General features: G+C 34.3%; 1 protein-coding gene across 1 annotated transcript in view; it reads right to left on the reverse strand.

Moving 5' to 3' along the window:
- The window catches only part of SLC25A13 (solute carrier family 25 member 13), a 143188-nt gene that overhangs the window by 91621 nt on the left and 27839 nt on the right, over positions 1-23728 (reverse strand). Inside the window, exons 2-4 of the mRNA XM_015811586.2 lie at positions 20790-20843; positions 14782-14924; positions 7094-7209 (exon numbers count right to left, since the gene is read on the reverse strand). Coding sequence (XP_015667072.2) covers positions 7094-7209; positions 14782-14924; positions 20790-20843 — 313 coding nt within the window. The remainder of the gene's footprint in view (positions 1-7093; positions 7210-14781; positions 14925-20789; positions 20844-23728) is intronic.

Genomic DNA, 23728 nt, shown 5'->3' on the forward strand with positions numbered 1-23728 from the left:
AACATTTGTTTTTTCTTGCCTAAATGTAGAACCTTACTTTTTTCACCATTGAATTTCATTTTGTTAGATAGCGCCCAGTGTTCAAGTCTGTCCAGATCCTTCTGTAACCTGTCTTCTGGAGTGTTGGCTATTCCTGCCAGCTTGGTGTCATCCGCAAATTTGATGAGTTCCCCATCTATCCCCTCGTCCAGATCATTGATGAAGATGTTGAAGAGCACTGGGCCCAGAACAGAGCCCTGGGGCACCCCACTACACACTTCCCTCCATGTAGATGCGGTTCCATTGAAGACCATATGCTGAGTACGGCTGGTCAGCCAGCTACGGATCCATCTGGTGGTGATGCTGTCTAACCCACATTTTTCTATCTTCTCAAGTAGTAGGGTTGTGGTCTACTTTGTCAAATGCCTTACTGAAGTCCAAGTAAATTATATCCACAGCATTCCTCTGGTCCACTAATTTTGTCACTTGGTCAAAGAATGCAATAAGATTTGTCTGGCATGATCTGTTTTTGACAAACCTGTGTTGGCTTTTAGTAATGAATTTGTTTGCCTGTAGGTGTTCGCTGATTCGTTGTTTGATTATCTTTTCCAGAATCAGGTCAGGCTGATAGGTCTGTAATTTCCTGGTCCTTTTTTTCCCTTTTTTGAAGATGGGAACTACATCAGCTCTTTTCCAGTCCTCTGGTAGTTCCCCAGTGTTCCAGGATCTCTGAAAAATATAGTTCAGTGGTTCTGAGATCACATCTGCAAGTTCCTTAAGAACCTTGGGGTGTAATCCATCTGGTCCTGGTGATCTGAACTCATCTAGGCTGGACAGGTGTTCACTTACCATTTTCTTGCCTATCTTAACTTGTATTTCTATTTTGTTTTTATGGCACTATTTTTGATAGGTTGGTCTGTTTTTTCCCTTTGTGTAAAGACAGATGCGAAAAACGAGTTAAATAGTTCAGCTTTCTCCCTGTTGCTTGTCACCTTCTTGCCACTTTCACCCACTAATGGACCAATCGTTTCCTTCACTTTTTTCTTGTTTTTTACATGTTGAAAGAAGCTTTTTTTGTTATTTTTGACTTTGGTTGCAAGCCTTAGTTCATTTTGAGCCTTAGCTTTCCTCACTTCGTCTTTGCAGGCTCGGGCTATTTGCTAATATTCTGACTTAGTTATGTGTCCCTCTTTCCACTTTCTATACGTGTTCTTTTTATCTTTCAATTGATCAGAGTGTTCTTTATGCAGCCATGCTGGTTTCTTTTGAGAGCTGTTATTTTTCCTCTTTGTTGGTATTGTGCTAGACTGGGCCTTCTCAGTTAAACAGCTACCTATTTTTTGGCTTCCATATGTTAAAAACCAGAATGTGGAAACGAACATGTACATACAAAGACCTCTACATTTTAATAAATGTTTGGTATATGAATGGCTGTTCTTTTAAATCAATATTACAATATCTGGAATCATCTCTTTTTGAGAGCTGCACGTTTTTAGGAGTAAGTTGGTCCCACTAGGACAGTGGTTCCCAACCTTTTCTATACACTGCACCCCTGGAACGCTTCTGATATATTCTTGCACCCTTACAAAAGTTTGAAATAATGGCAATGAATTATGCATATACACTATAATTTTGAAAACCCAAGTTTTCGCACCCTCTGGAATATCATCTTGCACCCCCAGTGGGTGCAAGCACCCCTGGTTGGAAACCCCTGCACTACAACAATTGTGCGATAAAACAAAGACTTGTTGATATTATTCGAAATAGTATCTTTTCTATTTAATAAGGTACTAAATGCTTTGATTTGGTGATCTGTAGTGCAAAACTGTATTGAGATCTCTTGAAAATGTTAATATCACACCCATATGTCTATTTTAGCTAGTTAGATCTGGAAGGTTTTTTTGTTAGAAGGCTGCTTCAGTTCAGTTCTCCTTTTTTTAAAGCTAAGAGACTTTATGTATCTGAGCATTAAATGTTCATTCTTATTTTTATGATATAATGTTTATTGATGCCATTTTGGTTTCATGAAAATACTCCAACCTTGATTAATTTGCAATTCAGTTTATTTTTACTTTCAGTTTCTGATTCAGTTAATTATCTGAGCAGTATAATCCAATATGAAACAATACAATGATTTTTTTTTTTAAAAAAAAAAAAGATGCCTGCATCAAGTTTCATAATATTATTCTTAAAAGTTCACAGTCTTTGTGGCTTATTTCCAGTGATACAAAGAAACTATAAAACTCATTAAAAATCTGAAAGGAACATAAGCTGTTGCTTTATACTTATTTATTGATCCATTTTTCACTCTACTGCCTACACTAAAGCAAGGCACCTTTGCACCTTTAAGAAAAAAGTTTGGCCCCTAAGGTACAACATTTTGGAGCATGGTAGTTATATCACCAGAGTTTGACTGATTATGTGCCATCAAGTTAGCATTAACTCATTGAGTCTAATTGAGTCTATCCAACTTGCTATTAGTAATCCTCTTCTCTTTCCTTCCACCTATTCTAGTAACTCTTTAAAAGAGCTAGTCTTCAGATCATGTACTCCAAATATGATAATCTGATAACCTATGATAGAATCAAGATCACATGAAATGTTAATGCCACTTTATAATGCTTTAGTAAGACCACATTGGGAATATTACATTCAGTTTTGGTTGTTACAATATTAAAAAGATGTTGAGATTCTAGAAAGAGTGCAGAGAAGGGCAACAAAGATAATTAGGGAACTGAAGACTAAAACATATGAGGAACAGTTGCAGGAATTGGATATGTCTAATTCAGTGATGGTGAACTTTTAGAGACCCAGTGCCCAAACTGCAACCCAAAGCCCACTTATTTATCACCGGTTGGGCAGGGCCGCGGTGGTCATGGCAGACTGGGTGGGCAGGGCCAGGGCAGTGGGGGCCAGTCCCTCGCCATCTCCAGGACATGGCACGCGTGCCCACAGAGAGGGCTCTGAGTGCCGCCTCTGGCACACGTGCCATAGATTCACCACCACTGGTCTAGGTTAATGAAAAGAAGGACAAAAAGCAATGGATTGAAACAAATCAAGGAGAGAAGCAACCTAGAACTAAGGAGAAATGTCCTGACAGAACAATTAATCAGTGGAATGACTTGCCTCCAGAAGCTATAGGGCCTCAATACTGGAGATTTTTAAGAAGAAATTGGACAAACATTTGTCTGAAACGGTATAGGGTTTCCTACTTGAGCAAGGAGCCAGACTAGAGTTGGTCTCTTCCAACTCTTTATTCTGCACCAGATCACATTTGAGCTTTGAGTAAGAACTCTAGATTGATTTATTCTAGGATCCATTTGATAGTTTTCTTAGCTAACTATGCCATTCTCAGGTTCAAAAGCATAAATATTTTTCTATCCTGCTTCTTCAAAGTCCCAACTTCTACAGAAGCAACAGTGTCATAGGGAAAACTACTGTCTCTCTGATTCTGATCTTTCTAATTATACAGGTATCATTACATCTGAATATTTTTTCCAAGGCTCTTATTTCTACTTTATCAAGTGCTGATAAACAGTATATTTCTTGACTGCTGCTTCTTTACTGTTGATACTAAATAATAAAAAGTAGACATTATCCACCATTTCAATATATTTATTATAAGGTTAGTTGCTGTAACTGTTTGTCACCATTTTCATCATCTTTATATTATATAGACCCATTTTTACTGTACCTTCATTTCAAATCATTTCCATATTCAGCTATCAACTTTCTATCTCTAGAAGAATGCAGTGGCTCTTGTCAAGATTATACAGAGACTAATCTAGGCAGCCCTAGGGGTTAACATTTACTAGAAGACATATGCATACATACAAACTTTATTTTTTGTTTATTATTTGTTTGTTAGTACAAGAAATGAAGTAGTTCAGTTGTGAACTGAATGTAGCCAGAAAAAACAGATCACAAACTGCTCACGCACAAGTTCCAAGACAAGGTACAATGGGGAAAAAAAGCCAACCAATTTCCATAATATGGATTTTCAAGAACACCAATTAGCCACTCTAGATAAACTATATATAGGCCATGGGTAGCAACCTTTCCAAGCCAATCAGTGTTAATAGCAGCCCTTAATCCTGGATAATTTAGTAGAACTTTTGCCACGATTTTTGTTTTATTTGGAGCATAGAATGTAAGAGACAGAGAGGGGGAGGGAGGGAGGGAAGAGGGGTGTTGTCTTCTGGGGCTTAGAAATTTAGATAGAAAGAATTCTACAAGACAATAGTTACAAACCATGACATGCGTATTGGACAGGTTATTCTTAGAAGCTAATTTAGACATCTGTAAGATTAAATTGCCACTTGCCTAGTTTTATGTTTCTATCCCATCTGAAACCAATATATACATTACAAGCTAGAAAAAGTTTTATTTCATTATTTTTTTCTATCGTTTGGAAAGAAAATATGAACATGCTGTATTTTCTAATATACATTCTTAAACTATTTACATACTATCCTTATCGAAATATCCAAAACATGTAGCAGCAAAATAACAAAGAACAATATAATAATTATAATAATTATTTAAATTAAATAATATTGTTTTTTAAAAGATTATATGAAAACATTTAAAACAATGCACAAATGTAAAAGCCTGGATTACTTCTGAAAAGTTTAAGCTTGAGAAGATCAGCTATTTGGGACAATTTTGAATTACTGAAAGAATTTTGGTTCTCTAATACAAATGCGATATTTTTATTTTATTTTGTTAAATTTATGTGGATGGCCATCGTGCATAAGGTGACCCTTGGAGTCATTTAATAAAACCTACAATTATAAAACCTCTTAAAACACATAAAGATAAATAAGAACAAGATCATGAGAGGGTTAAAATCAAAATATTATATATGATGCAGCCAACGTCTGTCTACTACCAAGGGACCTCAAGCCTGATGAAAAAAAATACAATTGAAGGCTTTTGAAAGGCCTTAAGGGGTGGGGCTAATTTCACCTCAGAGAGGATTATGTTACTGTAAGATACTTTTTGATGTTACAATTTGATCCAGATATATTAGCAGCATTAAAAACTCTTTAATTATTATCAACACCGAAATTATTTTAGATTATTCTAAATCTCTATTTTTAAAAGTAGTATAAGAATATTAAGGTGAACATCAGTTATTTGCATGAATTTTGGAATACACTATACTGACAAATCAGTGGAAAATGATCTTAAAGAATATTATTATATTTCTCGTGCTCCTAAAACAAAGTTAGTTCTATATCAGATATTGGGATTTACAAAAGAATGCTGTAAATAGGTTGGTTATTTCTTTATGCTAGAATTACAAAATACACATATTATATGGGCTTGCTCTATCATGGTCCAATTTTAGTTTAACTAAGTTTATTAATACAATTTTAGGGAAGTAATAACAATTAGAGATGTGAATATGGTTTTACAGTGAAAAGATTGTACCATTGCTGTTTTGCAATCTTAAACTCATGACAAGTATGGCTTTCTATCAATAAAATGGAAAGACTGATCAATATACAGGTAACCCTCAACTTACAACCACAATTGAACCCCAAATTTCTGTTGCTAAGTGAGACAGTTGTTAAGTGAATTTTGCACCATTTTATAACCTTTCTTACCACAGCTGTTAAGAAAATCACTTCAGTTGTTAAGTTAGTAACACGGTCGTTAAGTGAATCTAGCTTCCCAATTGACTTTGCTTCTCAGAAAGTTGCAAAAGATGATCACATGATCCCAGGATACTGCAACTGTCACAAATATGAGTCAGTTGCCAAGCTCCTAAATTTTGATCACCATAGAATGCTACAATGGTCATAAGTTTGAAAAACAGTCATAAGTTACTTTTTTCAGTGCCGTTGTAACTTTGAATAGTCACTAAAAGAACTGTTGTTAGTCTAGGACAGGGGTAGGCAACCTTGGCTCTTTATGACTCGTGGACTTTCAATTCCCAGAATTCCTGAGCCAGCCATGCTGAGGGGAAAGGGAGAGGTTTCCAAGCTGAGCCATGCTGGCTCAGAAATTCTGGGAGTTGAAGTCCACGAGTCATAAAAGAGCCAAGGTTACCTACCCCTGGTCTAGGACTACCTGTAATGCCATGTAACCAGAGTAAAAAGCTATTTAAAATAGCATTTTAAAATATTTAAAAGCCATGATATATAACAATGTTGTATTTTTATTTCTTTTTAATTCTGAATATGAAAGTCATAAGATATTTTGACCCCATTATATGTAATGGCAATAATCATTTCAAAAACATCTAGAATTCAACTAAAATTTTAAAAAATCTCCTTCCATTTAAATTAACGGGTCCCATAATGCTTAAGTTTGGAAGACCAGCATCCATGTAATTTTTATATCAAGAAATAGGATGCTGTACAATGTTTTAACTTTCCACCAGAATTCTAGTAAAAAGTCTTACATTGAAACTGGAAAGTTTTGGAAACTGAGTTTTGAAAATTAATTTGATTCCAGTAGGATAGGACAGTTGGGATCTTGTTTTATATTTAATAATATATGTATATTTACTCTCTATATAGTAGTCTTCTGTTAAACATGAAGATTTTTAGGCTCACTATCCCAAACTTCATAGAGAGCCAATGTAATATAGTGGTTAAGACAATAGATTAGGACTAAGAGATCCTAACGTTCTAGTCCACTTTAAGCTACCGATGCACACTAGATAGCTTTGACCAGTCACTTTCTTTCACCTTAACAAACCTCACTGAATTTTTCATGTAAGAAATATAAGAGAAAGCATAAAAGGTATCCTATCCTGAGCTAACACAGGCAAGGCTATATATGATTCAAATAAACAATGCATTTTAAATACATTTTAACTCTGGAGCTCCTGGTGCTCTCTGTGTTTGGGTAAGGATTATAGACATTCCATTACCCAAAGAGATAAAAGCACTCTAAACAACCAAGCTCACAGTTCAACCCTGAACTACAGATATTCTCTTCTAGTGAAACTTAAACCTTATTAACAACTTCATATACTTAAATACAAATTAAACAAGGAACAAAAGCTAAAAAAATCCCAGCTTCTCTACAATGCATACTTATTAAAAATCCACATGAAGAAAAAGAGAAAAAGAAGGAAACAAGTAAAAACAAGTCTTACCAAAAGTAACTTCTCCTTTGCCAGTTTTGTCAAAAAGCTGAAATGCCACCATAAACAATGCATCTGGAGCACAGAGGACAGATTCAAACGCTACAAATTCTTGAAAGGATATCAACCTACAGAAGAAAATGTTATTAAAAATGTAGTCCCTTGTTTGTAGAATATTGTAATAGAACATCCATTAGACCTGTCTTTCCCATCCTGGCTATCAAACATATAGAAACTGCAGCTCCCACATTTAATCTTTTCAGTTTCAGAAGTTGTATAGTATCTTTAGAAATAACAGCAGAAAGTTGTTTCCTTCCTTTTCCTTTCTTTTCACCTTTTTTCCACAGCCAAAATCAATCTTTTTCTTTTAAGTCGAAAAGGGATACAGATTCATACAAATATTTATAAGTACTGATACATATTTGGACATACTGTATAAATATAATGTAAAACTTTGATCTGTGTGCTAATCAGGTTTTATTTGCTTATGAGCATTTTTAAATCTATAATTCTCCCAATTCCCATCACATAAAGAGTCCTTTCTCTGGAAAATAAAATGCATGGACAACCAATTGTATAGCAATATCTCTTTTGCAGCTGCCAGTAAGTGGTTAAGTAAAATATTACATGATCACATCTTGGGATTTTACTGGCTGGCTTCTCCAATGATTCTGCTTTTTGGAAGCCTGATGTGAAGTACGCAATTGGTGATGGACCGTGGCATGTTATGACAGTCGCAAATACCTGCCAGCAGTGAAACATCTAACATGTGACCACAGGAACATTGTGAAAGTTGTAAGTTCAAGGACCTATCGTAAAGTTACTTTTTCAATGTTATTGTAATTTTGATTGGATGTTAAAACAGGGCAGTTGTCAAGCAAGGACTACCTCTACGTTTACATTAAATTTTCTTTCAAAACTATTGGCAGAACCAACTAATTATGACTGAAATGGCAATTTTTTGACACAGAATTAAACATTCCAAGTTTGGGGTGTTGAATATTTTCCTAATCTTACCTTATGAAATAAAGAACATAATTATAATAATAAAATTCATCATAAAGCCATATTTTTTCTCCAAAATTTCACCCAAATATTTGCCATTCAGATTTCTATAAACTGCTTATCAAAACAGTTGTTTATTTTAGATGTGCAGGGCAGTAAATCTTGAAATTATGTTAGATTGTTAGAAAACTTGCAGAGTAATCACAAGAGCCAGTTTGGTGTAGTGGTTAAGGCATCCCTCTAGAAACCAGGAGTCTTTGAGTTCTAGTTCTGTAATAGGTGAGTGACCTTGGGCAGGTCTCTCTCAATCCTTGGAATAGGCAATGGAAAATCACTTCCAAAATCTTGCCAAGAAAACTGCAGGGATATGTCCAGATAGTCTCCAGGAGTGAAGACTAAATCAAAGACACAAAATACACACACACACACACACACAAAATATGTTTTATAAAAAGCACTTTTTATGAAATGTGTGAAAAGTTGGGCTATCGTGGTGGCACAGTGGTTAGAATGAAGTATTGCAGGCTAACTCACTGCTCATTCCAAGAGTTCGATCCTGACTGGCTCAAGGTTGACTCAGCCTTCCATCCTTCTGAAGTCAGTAAAATGAGGACCCAGATTGGGGGAGAAATATGCTGAGTCTGTAAGCCTTTTAGAGAGGGCTGTAAAGCACTGTGAAGTGGTATGTAAGTCTAAGTGCTATTGCTATTGCTACTTTATATTACTATTTACTAGTAAAGTATGAAAGGTTCAATTTAGGATTTACTTAAAACGCTCAATAAATACAGATATTCATTATTTCATAATATAAACTATATTAGTTGATAATATAATTTATCATCAACAGTAAATTATTATGGTCACTTGTTTTGAGCAACCTTTCCACATTTCCATTACAATGTTGCAGCTTCCAAAATAGGTCTATATCGAAGTACAGGTAGACCTCAACTTACAATCTTTCATTTAGAAAGTTACAATGGCACTGAAAAAAGTTTTTCACACTTATAACAGTAGTAGCATCCCCATTTCATGCAAACAAAATTCGGATACTTGGCTGATATTTATGATAGTTGCATGTCCTGAGGTCATGTGATCAGCTTTTGTGCCCTTCTGACAAGCAAAGTCAATGGGGAAGCCAGATTCACCTTACAACTATGTTACTAAGTTAACAACTGCAGTGATTCTCTTAACAACTGTGTCAAGGAAGGTTGTAAAATGGTGCAAAACTCACTTAACAACTTCCTCACTTAGAAACAATAATTTTGGGCTCAATTGTGGTGGTAAGTTGAAGACTACCTGTAATTATCTAACATTAGGTAAAGATAAAGGTTTCCCTATCCCGTCATGTCCAACTCTAGGATGTGATGCTCATCTCCATTTTTTGGCCGAAGGAGCCAGAGTTGTTCGAAGACATTTTCCATGGTCATGTGGTCAGCATGGGTATACACAAAAGGCGCATGGAACACCGTTACCTTCTACCAAAGTGGTATCTATTAATCTAATCACATTTTCATGCTTTAAAACTGCTAGGTGGCCAGGAACTCGGGCACTCCACTGCATAGCCCTTGGGTCTCGAACCCGGATTGTCATCTTTCCAGCTAACAAGCTCAACATCTTTAACTGTTGAGCCATCTCACCCTCACCCCATTGCGCGGCCCTTGGGTTTTGAACCCAAATTGTCAGTTTTCCATCGAACAAGCTCAGTGTCTTTAATTGCTGAGCCATCATGTCCTCTTTCATCCAACATTGGGAAACATAAAATTAATGAAAACTGGTTAGAATTGATTAATAAGAGTATATTTTCCTATGACAACATGCATTTTACCATGTTTCCATTAGTACTTTCAAATAAAAATATTAAACATTTTATTTGTCATACTTATATATCCTGCAAATGTTCATGGTAATTAAAAGCAACATAAACATTTAAATAAAATGTCACTAGGAACTAAGATATAATCATTGTAACATCATAAACATCAAAGAAACATTCAAAGTGGGCATCTTATCGTTTAACATAGGCCCTCAAAGTAACTCATTATTCAAGAGTTTCCAGAAGACCAGAATGGACTATTTATCTCATTAAACATTTAGCCTGCCTTTTTTCAGGACTCCTAGGCAATTTATATCCCTTCATTTAATCCCCAAAAGATCCCTCTGAGGTTTCACTGACAGTTACCCAATGAGTTTTTCCGGCCATGAGTAGACTTGAACCCTAATCTTTCCAGCCCTAATCCAGATGTCTTAATCCGGTAGTTCTCAAACTCTGAAGTACTATAATCCCTAAAATGATAAGGGATCATTTCTGTGATTTCCTCTCAAAATAAAAATCGTGATTTCATGGGTAAGCAGACAAGACCATGCCACTTTCAATCATTTTAATCTATATGTTCTGGGGATTCTTAACATTTGTCACATAACGATTGTACCTTACACAGGCCAAATGAGGAAATGAGTCAGTTTTTATAGTGCTGCTAAACTGCTTGCACAGGTTGTTTAAAAAAAAAAATACTGGACCTCCACTGATTGCTTACAATCTCCGCAGGGATCCTGAGCTATCATTTTAGAACTCTTTTCCTAATCTTATAATACCTTCCTTATCATGCTAATGCTCAGTTACTATGATTTATAATATAGCATCTTGTAAACTAGAACTTACTTCATCAACTCACAGAAGAGTTCTGTTGAAATAGAGTTTAACTCACAAATACCACATCCCAGCAAAGCATGTTTTCAAAGAATACTACATAATCTTTTCACTGCTTGCTATACATTCGTTTCAAATAAATTGCTGTGGTACAGCCATTTTATTACAGATCAAAATTTATTAATTTAAGTGGTACTATCTTTAAAATAAAATAATTAGCAATTTTTACTGAAAACACAGAAAGTCTATATTAGCAAAATTCAATCCAGACCACTACATGAATATCTGTGTGCCAGCTGAATTCAAATTAACCCAATTTTTACATGTTAATTAAACCAGCTATTTTCTTCTTATTGTATTTTTGCTCCTTAAATAGACTGGCCTGCAAATGATTCCCAACAGATCTACTCCAGCAACAATGACGTACTCATTTACTTCTATTATGACCACACAATACAGTAACTGAGTAGTAATTTTTCACAGTCAATTACACATGTGGTTCCTAATGGTTAAAGATGCTGAAATAATGCATGCTATACAGCCATATGTTCTGAGCTCTATACTCCATAAGGCCAGTTGCCTAGGTAACAAGCTTTTTCTGTAGCTTAGCGCAACCTTCATTGAATATCATTAGGTTTCATTAAACAGTACATATTAACATGAACTTCAATATACAATTTAAGAATAATTTTGGCGACATAAGCTACAGCTTACCTAACTTAAAAGCCTGACTGAGAAAATCCTAATGACCAGTATTTTAATGATGCAAAACTAAAGAAGAAATTGGCAAATTATAAACCAAGTATAAAGTTCCCTGTAAGTCAGATGCTTTATTAGTAACATTCCTTTTAGCAAAAGGGGAAAAAATCTCTTGGTCAAAAGATACTAAGATTGCAAAAAAAATTAAATAGAAATAAAAGCTAACTACCACAACCATTCGGCACTCAGCTGGGTTAGGATACTAATTTTTTTTTTGTTGACAGACAAACTGACTAATACAGATAAAATAGTTACTGTTATCTATTCCAAAGGTTTGTTGCCCAAATCAATTTTCAGTAGATAACTATCCCTATCTTTTCCACTATCACTATTGAGGAAATTCTGTTTTGTTTTAAAGCATCTTTTAGTTACATATCTGAAGTAGAAAATGACATAATGTTTTATTGCAGAAAAGTAGGCTTTACAGAACTAGAAAATAATATTTCTCTGTCCCCAGTTTTAGAACAGAAATTTCAAATATGGATTTCCATCAAGAGACATCTGGATCCCAGGATAGATAGGACGACCAGAAACAAGGATAAACTTTACAGCTTTTCATGTGAAAAGTAAAGAGAGAATATGCTACTATTGCATAAAGTATAAGCAGATTGTGGACAGCTGAGTAACAGTGGAAAGGAGAAAGTATGAAAAAAGTGTCCAACTGCCTATTCCTATGACAGCAGTGTTTTGAGAGCATTAAATCATAGGCAAAACCTTAACTCCGTTCAGGACTACTGTGTTTGGACTTAGAAATACCTGCAGTCCCCCTAAGAATAGAGGCAGAAGATCATAGGAATATGGAGCTGTAGGATACCTAAAAAACCAATTTTTTATACATCATTCTTTCAATTGTCTAAATTGTCATTTAAGTACTATTTAAATACTAATAATACTACCAATGATCTATTCTTAGATATCCTTGAGAATTTATATAACATGATGACTCACAGAACATACAGAATGCAAGAATCATTTGTAGGCACTACATTTTCAAATCTACTGAAAATTTGTGTTTATTAAAGTTCTCATTCAGACTTCTTCAGGAAAAGTCCAGACAATTAAACATCTTCCATTTGATTTATATCAGTCTTCCCCATTGTGATAGAGTTGACACTCTAAATGTCGACTCATTGTAGTATGGTATGGCTAGTTTATAACAATACAACAATGCAACAACAATGGACAGTATGACTATTGTAGGAGTTATAGTCTCAGTGCATTTGGAAATTAGTCAGGGAAGACTAATATAAATGTGTAGAGAAGATATGCAGTGGCTATATTACAACAAGCAAGGTGAATTTATAAATCATTACTCCCAACTTCAGTACCTGAAAAAAGCTATCAGATGCACAAGTACACAGAAATTTGAAATAGCAGGATAGCATATCATACCATACTATGAGATATAATGGAATCTCTCAGTGCCAGTTTGTTATGTGTAAAATTGAAAACACTGGGGTGAAATCTCAAGCAGGTAAGTACATTTGTGGCAAATTATTCAAAGCCTGTCACTCTTACATCTGTCTCATCCTCAATCACATTTAAAAGTGAAAATACATTTACAATACAATCTTCTACATGTCAACCCATCAGGAAGTCCCACTAACTACAGTGGGTTTTCTTCTTTATAACTAAGTATTTCAATACTGCCTTAATTGCTCAACTGCTGTTAACATATGTACAACAACAAAAACAAGGCATTCGTGTCTGAAAATTATTCTGTTATTTCCTTATACATGCATACCCATGCCCATTATTTTGCATGCCTAGCAATGCTACTAATTATTCTCATCATTACATTAAAAAAATAAAAAGCTAGAATGGTTCAAGCTACAATCACTGTGTACTCTTAATAGTATAATGGGACACAGGCTAAGCTATGCTTATTATTTAATATTTCAGCACTATATAAACAACTTCTGAAAAATGGTAAATTAGATAAATCAATAATAATGGGAAAAACTGGCATTTCAAAACATTATTTTGAATTGTTTACACTTCCTAAAGATAAAAGCCATGTAGCATTTTTAGTTACTTGCTGGAATCTCAGCAATGATTGGCAGAAATTGTATATTTTATTGGGCAGAATTTAATTATAGTAAAAAAAATTCTTAGAAGAAAACAGTTGGATTTCTAAGAATGCAATTGTAAGAAAACATTTCTTTACAGCTTATCAATGGGAGGTAAAAACAACTTTCCAAAGTCTCCTAACTCCCACCCTGGAAGCAAACTTACCAAAGCTTCAGTTAGCATAGAAACAGTCAAGCAAATACATTCTTGCCCTATACAAAGCTGAATTACCCATGAAATATTAGAAAATTAGATGATTCCGCATGCATGAAATTGTGATAGCATTTTCCTGTGCTTTTGTCATATTTTTCCTGTGATTTATTAATTAAGAATATAAAAGGCTGAACTGTTATTTTCATTTTTCCTCTTAGGAGGCGTATTTGTCAATTTATTAAGCACAATCATTGAGAAAGTTTTATTTCTGATTGTGGCACTTTCAGTTAAACTATTTTGTCAGTCAGGTATTTATTAAGGTCACAGACCAAAATTACTGCATTGTAAATGCTATACAACATAGCACATTTCTTTATTCTCTAATATATTTGCCACATTATGTACAAAGCTATAGCAGCTGGTAGCCTCTATCCTTGACAGATATAAAAAAAAAAGCTAAGCAGGGTGAAATTTGATTTGAATGGAAGACCAGCAGAACACCAAGGCAGTAGGTTAGACAGAAAAGCTAACATCACATAGATTAAGATTTTTAAGTTAACCTTTATCGTCATTTTTTACTGTGGGCACACTGGCACACATTAAAAATGAAATTCTGTTGCCTGCTCTCAAAAGTGTACACATACTGTACATAACACACATATAAACATACGATATACATACATATTTATATACATACACCCTTATATATAAATGTACATAGGGAACCTTACATAGGGAACCATTGGCAAATTTTTTCTATATAGTTGCCACAAAAACAATTTGGCTATATTTATGCAGGCACTAGAAATTAAATGCAACCTGAGGATTGTTTAGATCTGCAAACCATTTTAAGGTCTGTTCTCTTTTTTTGTGCACATTATTCAGCGAGAAATCAATCCTTCCTAAAAGCAAAATATGCATTTTTGTGCCTTATGATAGCACATTATTTTATTTTATTTTCACATATTGTACCTGTAAATGAAAAGCAAAATATCTTTTGTTTATTCTCTGAACATTCAAATATTAGTATCAGACAAGTAATTTAGATAAATGATGACATACATACCCATCTTTAGTCTGATCTACTACACCTCCCAGCAGTTGGACTGTATTGGGATTGGGCACCCCATCTCCTATTATCTTCAGGAATCGTGTGACAAAATCATTGGGAGACATGTAAAATTCACCATTTTTTTCAACACTTGCATACTGTTAAAATAGAAGAGGGAGAAAATTTGATTCTTAAATTATTAAGTACGAAAGTAACTTACCTGATTATATGAGATGTAATAATTACAGGCAGATCACCATATATGAAACCAAAAAAGAAACCAGACAGATCGGCCAGATATACACAAACAGGTATAAAAACACCTTTTTTTCTTACTTATTGCTAATTATAATTAGCAATGACAACCAATTGACAATGTGTGGTAAACATGTACTTTTCAAATTGGAATAAAAACCTGCAATTTGAAAAATCTTTGATTTGAAATAAAATTGGAATAACAAAAATTATCATTTTCTTATTACTACAAAATGTGATATTATGCTATAACTTCATACAGTAGTACTCTCTGCTACTACTACATTTAATGTGAATTCATAACAGATTCAACATGAAGTTAATTACAAAAATCCCAATCAAAAATCAATCAAAACCAAAAATCCAGGTCAATTAAACTCTTAATTCCTAACATAATACTACATCAATCGTATCTGGAAGGTAAATATTAATCATATTCTGCCGAGAGACTAGAACTAAGAAAGTTTTTTTTCAGAAAAGAAGCTGGAAAAAAAATTAATTGATTAATGAATTGTTTCTGATCATTCAAACCAGCTTCACTCTGCTTTCCTCCAAATAGATAAATATCATCTGCTAGAAATCTCAGCCATTCAATGCTGGTCATGCCGGATAAGAATTAAAAGAAAAGTTAGATAAAGGCCGATTCAAATCTTAGTTTATAAGGCTACCTGAACTGAATATATTTTCTGAATCTTTCATGCTGACAATCTTTTACTTAATAACACCAACATATGCCAGCAGAACAATTTGTGAAATACGAAATATTTTAACTCTCTCTCATACACACTTAAGAAAACATGTTTGTGCCGATTCATATGCATGTGTACTTAACAGCCATATGTAAAACATTAGTCCTGATGACTGTGACAACATTTTTCAGATTCTCTCTTCTTTTTACTCCAAATGTCCACCTCTTGGGAGTATAAATAGAAAAGAAAGGGAAATGAAAGCTGAATTTTGAAGACTGAAATTATTCCTGAAAGGAAGAAAGCAAAGTGAGCAACAGTAATAAAAATGCCCTCAATATGTTATTCTGGCCTAAACCCAAAAAATCATATATATTATACAGGAAGGGTGGAAGGAAGACAATATATTTGGTATTTCATTCTCCTACGGCCATCTAGAGAGTGTGATTACAAAAAAGGAAAAATGCAAAGACAAAATAGTAAAAAAAAACAAACACCATGTGTATTTTCAAGACAGCATGATTGTAGGTACAGATATGCGCTCTTTATGCTTTGTATTAAGGGCTTCATTGAAATAAGACAAAGAGCCAATGGATCAAAGATTAAGGGTTCCTAAAATATACTGCACTACCAAATAAACATTTCAGTACTACATGATATGGCAAAAGTTCCTTCTCAAAGTGTTGAATGTGTACTATAATTTATCAAATGATTGACTAGTTAATAAACTGCCTAACATTGTTAACTGAAAACTTATTTTTGACTTTACAGACTTAGATTATCAATTTTTTCCTTGTCTGAAATTATATTGTATTTATTTTTCACTTCTTTTTAAAAGTTTGAGTTAGACTTCAATTCTAGCATTCTGGCTCTGAATGCGCTGTAACCATTGGAAAAATCTTTAAAGCAGATTGGTTAGGAACCATAGCAAAGGTTGCTATCTCAATCCCAGGATTCCAGTTTCTCTACCATATCTCAGTTCCCACCACATAATAAATCAAATTTCTGGGAAACAAAAAGGAAATACAGGATATATTCAATTAAAAAAAGGGAACTTTTTTATAAAAAAAAATCAACTGGGCCTGAGTACTTTTTAAATAGTTTTCTGGATCACAGCAATGCTTTTTAGATATTATTGGAACAGGTGGTCCATTTCTTATCACTGCTATGTACTTTTCAAAGTTGCATTCAGCAAACAGTCTAATCAATAAAATGCTGATAACATAAGGAAATCCATTAATATGCTAACTTTACACATGCATATTGCAATATTAGGAACCTCTTGGGTGTGGGTGAAAAGACATTTAAATGCAGTTGTAAATAAATTACATAAACATATCACTACACGTCAACTTGAAAAGATCTGTTTCACAGCAAGCAAAAAATTCTGAACAGAAAAGGTACATTGCTAATTCATGTAATATATGTGTTTCTGAGATGGCCTGATACTACCACAATTCTACACAGTTCACTATCCATATCAAGTAACAAGCTAGGTATCTATTATAATTCCAAGCAAAATTCAAAAGATCAGATATTGTTTTATATTGCAAATGCCATTGCCTAGTTAGTACATCAAGCCAGAATTGTGCCTAATTATCTTTACATCTGCTCATACATGCAACCTGGTTTCCCTCAGAGAGGGAAGAGAGGGCAGAAAGGACATAATTTTCTAGATTTAAGTCATATACAGGCAATTTCTTTCAGGCAATTGTTGGAGAAAGGTAAAAACAAAACAGAAAAATACAAACCCAAACATCTAACAACAGTGCACTTTTATAATTTAAGACAAATTCTCTTTTTTTTACTGAGTTTTAAGCAATATTTTAGAAAGAAGTTATTACAGTTTCCTATAATTTACTGTTAGCCATTTATGTATCTAATGAAGTTATGAGAAAATATATATTGTAAAAACCGCACACAATTAAAACTAACTTAGAACATGGCAGAAATGTAAAACCACACGCTTGTTTATTGGGTGATACCTTGTCTACTGAAAGTGAACATGCAGTACTTTATAACCAGCACACAGACCAATCGATTCCAAATGTACGTAGTCGTTTATAGGAGAATCTTTCTAAACCTAAGGCTTGAAAACTTTTTAACAAGACAGTTATCAAGAAACAAATCAAATAAGTCAGCCATTCTGCACTTCTACATTTCATTTTTTTTTCAAGCTAGGCCCCCTGCTAAGACATTCAATAACAGAAAGCAGCACAAGGTTTCGATGTCCCTCTGCTTCTACCCACTGTGATTTATTCTTGTGTATTTGAAATCCAATCACGTACCCCCACACTACATATAGAAAATGACCTTGAAAATGTCAGCTTGTTCATTTTGACTGAAGTCTAATCTCTTAGGTTATGGTAGGAGAGTTACAAGAAGTAGAGTTACTCTGAAAAATTATCATGACAAAAGAGGGAAGGAGGAAAAAACATCAGTTCTGTTAGTTTGGGAATAAAGACATTCAAAAAAGTGGTTCTGTAGTCAGGTATTTTTCTTCCACTTTGGTAATTATACCTACAGAGAATATGATATTGCACAATAATGCCTAATGGCTTTTTTGGTAAGTTCCTTCAAAATTCACACTGGATAATCACATATTTTAAATACTTAGGCATTAACAAGTTGGAACCTATTTAAGCCTTTGCAGTGCTGTGGAATACCTTTTAATTTTTTTAAAAAAAAAATAGATAAAGAATTCCAGATTAAAAAATATGCAACTATCAAATTGATTGCTATGTGTTTAACTAACACATGAAATGATGCAAGATGTGCAATTGTAATATTTATTTTGGCTTCTCTCTCTCTCTCTCTCTCTCTCTCTCTCTCTCTCTCTCTCTCTCTCTCTCTCTCTCTCTCTCTCTCTGTGTGTGTGTGTGTGTGTGTGTGACTTTCTCTCTCTCTCTCTGACTTTCTCTCTCTCTCAATTATTTTTCTTAGTTATTTATAAATAGTGGTTTCCTTAAAAAAAATTCATGATTAAACACTGGCAATGAAAACTTGACAATTTTCTATAGTAATAGTAAATGAGAAAAGCTAGTTTCATAAAACTATAGTTTAAAATCATTTTGATTCCACTAATCACGGTTAGGACTGTTCATATATTCAAGGACAAGTTACAGTTAAATGAACCAACCAGAAACATCTGAATTCGGCCATAGGACTGGTGAATTAGGGACCAGGGCCTTCCTAAGCTTGGGAAGCTAGTGCCAAGTAGAAAGAACTATATGCTGTTTTTCACAATATTCAGACTTTACTGGCCTGTATTTTATATGCAAGTAATCTGCTTGTAACCTGAAAGGTCCCTGTTAGTGTTGACAACATGGAGCAACACATTGATCAATGATATTACTTGAGGTAATATATGTTTAATGTACATCAAAACCACCCCATTGCTAAATACATGGATCAGAAACCTGAATAGCCCCTGCAGTTTTCTTGGCAAGGGCTTTTGGAAGTGGAAGAGCTGAGAGACAGGCCCAGCTTGCTTCATGCTAAGGCAGGACTAGAACCCATGGTCTCCAGGTTGCTAGTCTGTGTCTGATCACTACACCACGCTGGCTCTCTTATTTCTTTACTATATTTTTAATTGTTCCATTCAATTTCAAGGTAATGAAATCATTAAAAACAAAGAATAATTACAAAAAACTTTAAAAATATTTAAAATGTACAATATATTAACCAGACAACCCTTTAATTAAAAAGTGTCTATATCAGAAATGAAATATAATTTATCAATATAAGTTGCACTTAATAGTCAATATAATTTGCACTTAATAACAAAATTAAGGAGCCAGTTGGTCAGATATATTTTTCTCAGGCCTTGTACAGGCAGAACCAGACCCTTAAATTGGCTCTAAATAAAACAGGAAATCCATAAAGTTTTCTGAAATTTGGGACTGTAGAATTATCTACAGCTTCTCAACATTTTTCAAGGGATGTATCACATAAATGTTATTACGGTAACCTTGAAATAAGATATTAAACCATAGATCTCTGGGGTCATTTCCCAACATGAAGCATTCTCTCTCATATTCACAGACTTATATACACAAATCAATTTTCAATTGATCATTCTTACTAATAAGCTCAGAAGCACTTCCAATTAATGCTGGAAATTAATGTTTAAATTATCAAATTATTAGCATTAATCTTTACAGGATTAATTTATTCATTTTTTTGGTGCTGCATTTATTTCTTTACCAAAGAAAATGCAACAGCAACAAGAAAGACAACACCATGACAAATTATTTAGATTTTAATTATTTTGTGTTATTAAAAACTATTTTCAAGAAAACTGAGAAGACCACAGGAAATAAACATGGCAGGGTTTGAAAATTTAATTGATCATAAAATATATGTTGCATGATAAAACAGGCAAAGAGACTTTTCCCCATCATGCCATTTTTCTTTCCAAATCTAAAGAGGAACATTCTTTCACAATTTTGTCAATTGTTTTTAAAAATAATTTCATTTGCCCATGCTATAGGATAGCAATGTAAAGCAAAGCACTACTTGCAGCAGTATACATTTTTGTGCCCTGAGCATTGAATAATAATTAGCATTTATGTAAAGTAACACTGGCACTAGTATCAAATACCATATTTACCCTATTTTTTATTTTTTTCTCTGAAGAAATAGGATGAGCTTTAGCATTAGCTTTTAGCTTTAACCATTGCCACACTTAATCCAAAAATTTAGGAAAGATGGGGAAACATAATTAAAATAGCTACAAGTATAATTCTAATCTACTGATCTTCTAAAGAAATCTTCCCTCTTCTGGGTAAGGAACATTGAATAATCAATTCTTTTTGCAGAAGTGGGTGAGTGGAATAGGGTGGAAGAGACATTTTAATTTCAAAATGCTAACATTTCTCTATATTTATACAATAATCATTCAAGAATGTATTTGATTTCTTGGAGATGTGTTCCCTTTTTATAATGGTATTTAAGTATAGCATGGTAATAATACAATGAATGATTAATGGTTAGAACACTCCAAAAGTTGAATTATAAAGTAAGAGCAAAGAAATAAAAAATTCAAGCTTTAAAGGATAACAATATTTACTTTTAACATACCTTCAAAAATATTGTTTTCAGCTCAGCTGGATCAGCTCTCTTGGTTAGAGCCACCTACAAGTAAATACAATTGTATTAATATGCATGGTCTATGCAAGGGATGTCAAAATGTCATAAAAACAAAAGAAATTCAAACAAAAGAATGCACAATGAAATATAAATGTTCTCAAATAAATTAAGCAGTAGTTTATGTGAAAAATAAATGTGTGCTTAACAATTATTCCATGATTTTGTTGGAAATATTCCACAAAACAATGTAACAAATCTTAAACGCATAGAAAAATAAGAAGATTTTAGCAAACTTAATCATACTGCTGTATTTCATTTTTATAACCTGATTACTAAATCCTGGGTATATACAAAATATATAGCAACATAACTAATAAGAGCCATAAAATATTAAATATTTATGCTGAAACTATATTTGCTTTATGAAGTTGAAAGTTAGGCGGCAAAAAGGTACGGTGTCAGACTTGTTTAGCACTTGGACAAAAATCATCATAAAACTCCAGGCTTATAGATTGGAGTGGAGAGCAAAACAAACAAACAAACAATCTCAATTATGGCAATGAAAAATCATTTTCCTGCTTTAAAATGGACATATCCCTCACTTCATCATATTTACTACCTTTTATCTTTGTATTTTAAGTTTTTACTGATTTGTTGTAATTTCTTTGATTGTTGAGAACTGCCTAGAGTCATTGGCATACAAGTTTAATATATTATTGTTATTATTTTTGTTGTTTTTGTTGTTAATTTTCAATTCAATTCACAGTCTGGATCTGGTAAAAAGAAGAAACATAAGCAATGGCCCTTGTAGATAACCCTCTAAATTTTACATTATTCATTCACTTTAGCCTTTGCCTCTAATAAGAACTATGTACCACACAATAAGAAACATATTGGCCTTAAGAACAAAGCACATAGTTTTCATCTACTAACTGAATGCTAGCTATTTGGGGATCAATGATATTTGGCAGTTTTTCCCTTCCAAAATTCACTAAAATGACCCAAGCAATTGTGGGGTAGGTAGCCTGAAAATGTGTATTATCTAAGTGTACATGCTGTCCTAAGTGTCATAATCTTGTGCTAAGACAGTTATTTGCTCAAGAGCCCATTCAAAAGGCATTGTGCTCTCTGTGGCAGAAGAGATCTGAATTCAACGAATTCTGCAACAACTGTACAAAATAACCCTCACCACTATCACTAGAAAAGATCTGTTACCTATCCCCTATTCCCACTTCATTACCTATAAAAGGATTACCCAATATAGTTCCAAATCCAATATTCTGTTAAACATTCACAGTTTAGCACAAATGTAATATCCCCATTATGCACACATTCAGGTGTTAATACTTGCAGGAAGTTGCAATAGAAGAGAACTAATCATTGGATAGTATCTGAAAAATAACTTAATAGCCTGGTTGCAATAATGTGTGTGTGAGTGAGTGAGCAAGTGAATGGACTGTAAATTAAATATATTTCCAGGAAAGTGAAAATTACATTACTATGCTGTGTTAAACTATAATATAGTTCTATAATATAACTGTAATATTTCTTTCAATTTCAATCAGAGAACATATTCATGTGTAATACTGCTGCAGTATTCTGTTTTTGCAGGGAAATACAAAAGCTGTAATTAGATCAGTGGTGAACAACCTGTGGAATTAGGCCACAGAAGATACCTGTATATAGATAAGGTCAAACAAGGCAGAACCTCGGACAGCTCCGAGTGAAGATTCTGTAATAGAGGTTGTTACGTAGAGATGCAAACATCTAACTACATCATTTCTCAGGCAACTCTTTCTAGATCACAGGTTACATGAAGCTTCTAACACAATTCTCACAATCCAAGCTGTGTAATTTTGTTCCTGTCAAAGTTCTGATTCAGAAGGGAAGGGAGATTTATTTGGGGAAGAAAACATCTATATAGTTAATAAAAGAAACTTCCCCACTCATAGAGACAGAGGATTCTGGAATGGGGAATGATGAAGAAGAAGGAAATGCCCGCTCCCGTCCTTCTCTCCAGTGTCAGAAAGAAAAGTAGAAAGGGAGAAAATGTCATTAGTTCCTGCTAGTGAGGAAATGAAAGCCCTCTAGCCATCTTGATTAGAAGGAGATAGGAAAAAAGCAAATGAGTCCACCAGAGTCAAAGAAAAGATAAAACAGAAAATAAGTTGACATGAGCAATAAGATTGGTAAGGTAGTAAACATCAATTCCTATGCTTGAGAATTATTCCATCAACATAGAAAACATAGGAGGGATGGTCTGAGCTTGGTTGTTTTATTGCAGACATTTCATTACTAGCATGGATGATGTTACCTAGTTTAGGTAATGAAACGTCTGCAAGAAAACAACCAAGCTCAGTGAGCACCAAGGACCCTTCATTTCAATCTTGAGCTATAAATATTTCTCTTTATAGATCAAGTTGTCAAGCTGTCAAGAGAATTTGTTGTATTTGTTGACTATATACTTTAGAAGAAATAGCCACAAGTCTATTTAAACCCTGAACCTCTATAAAGGGTTTGATTTTATGCACTGCAGTATGAAAGTCTCTCTTTTTTTCATATATGGCTATGTTCTTGCCTGTACTACAGACATTAATCTTGCCAAATCATATCTGCAAGTTCCTGAATATTAGGTTACATTCTGGAGAACTGATTCATAGCCATGCCTGGTGTGACACTTGACATTAAAGCGGACGAGCGGTGGCTGGCGAGTAGAACGGAGCCGGGCGGCCGGGGAAATCGGCGGCGGGCCGTTTCGGGGCCTGACGGGGCCTGACGGCAGGCTGGCGGCGGGTCGCCTTGGGGCCTGGCGGAGAGGTTGGAGAGGCCGGGCGAGGAAGGCCGGGCGAGGAGAGGCCGGGGCCTGGCGGAGAGGTTGGAGAGGCCGGGCGAGGAGAACGAAGCCTGGCGGCCTGGCGGAGAGGGTGGAG

This window comes from Protobothrops mucrosquamatus, unplaced genomic scaffold, assembly GCF_001527695.2.
Source record: "Protobothrops mucrosquamatus isolate PMUCROS unplaced genomic scaffold, P.Mucros_1.0 scaffold45, whole genome shotgun sequence".
Lineage (NCBI taxonomy): Eukaryota > Metazoa > Chordata > Lepidosauria > Squamata > Viperidae > Protobothrops > Protobothrops mucrosquamatus.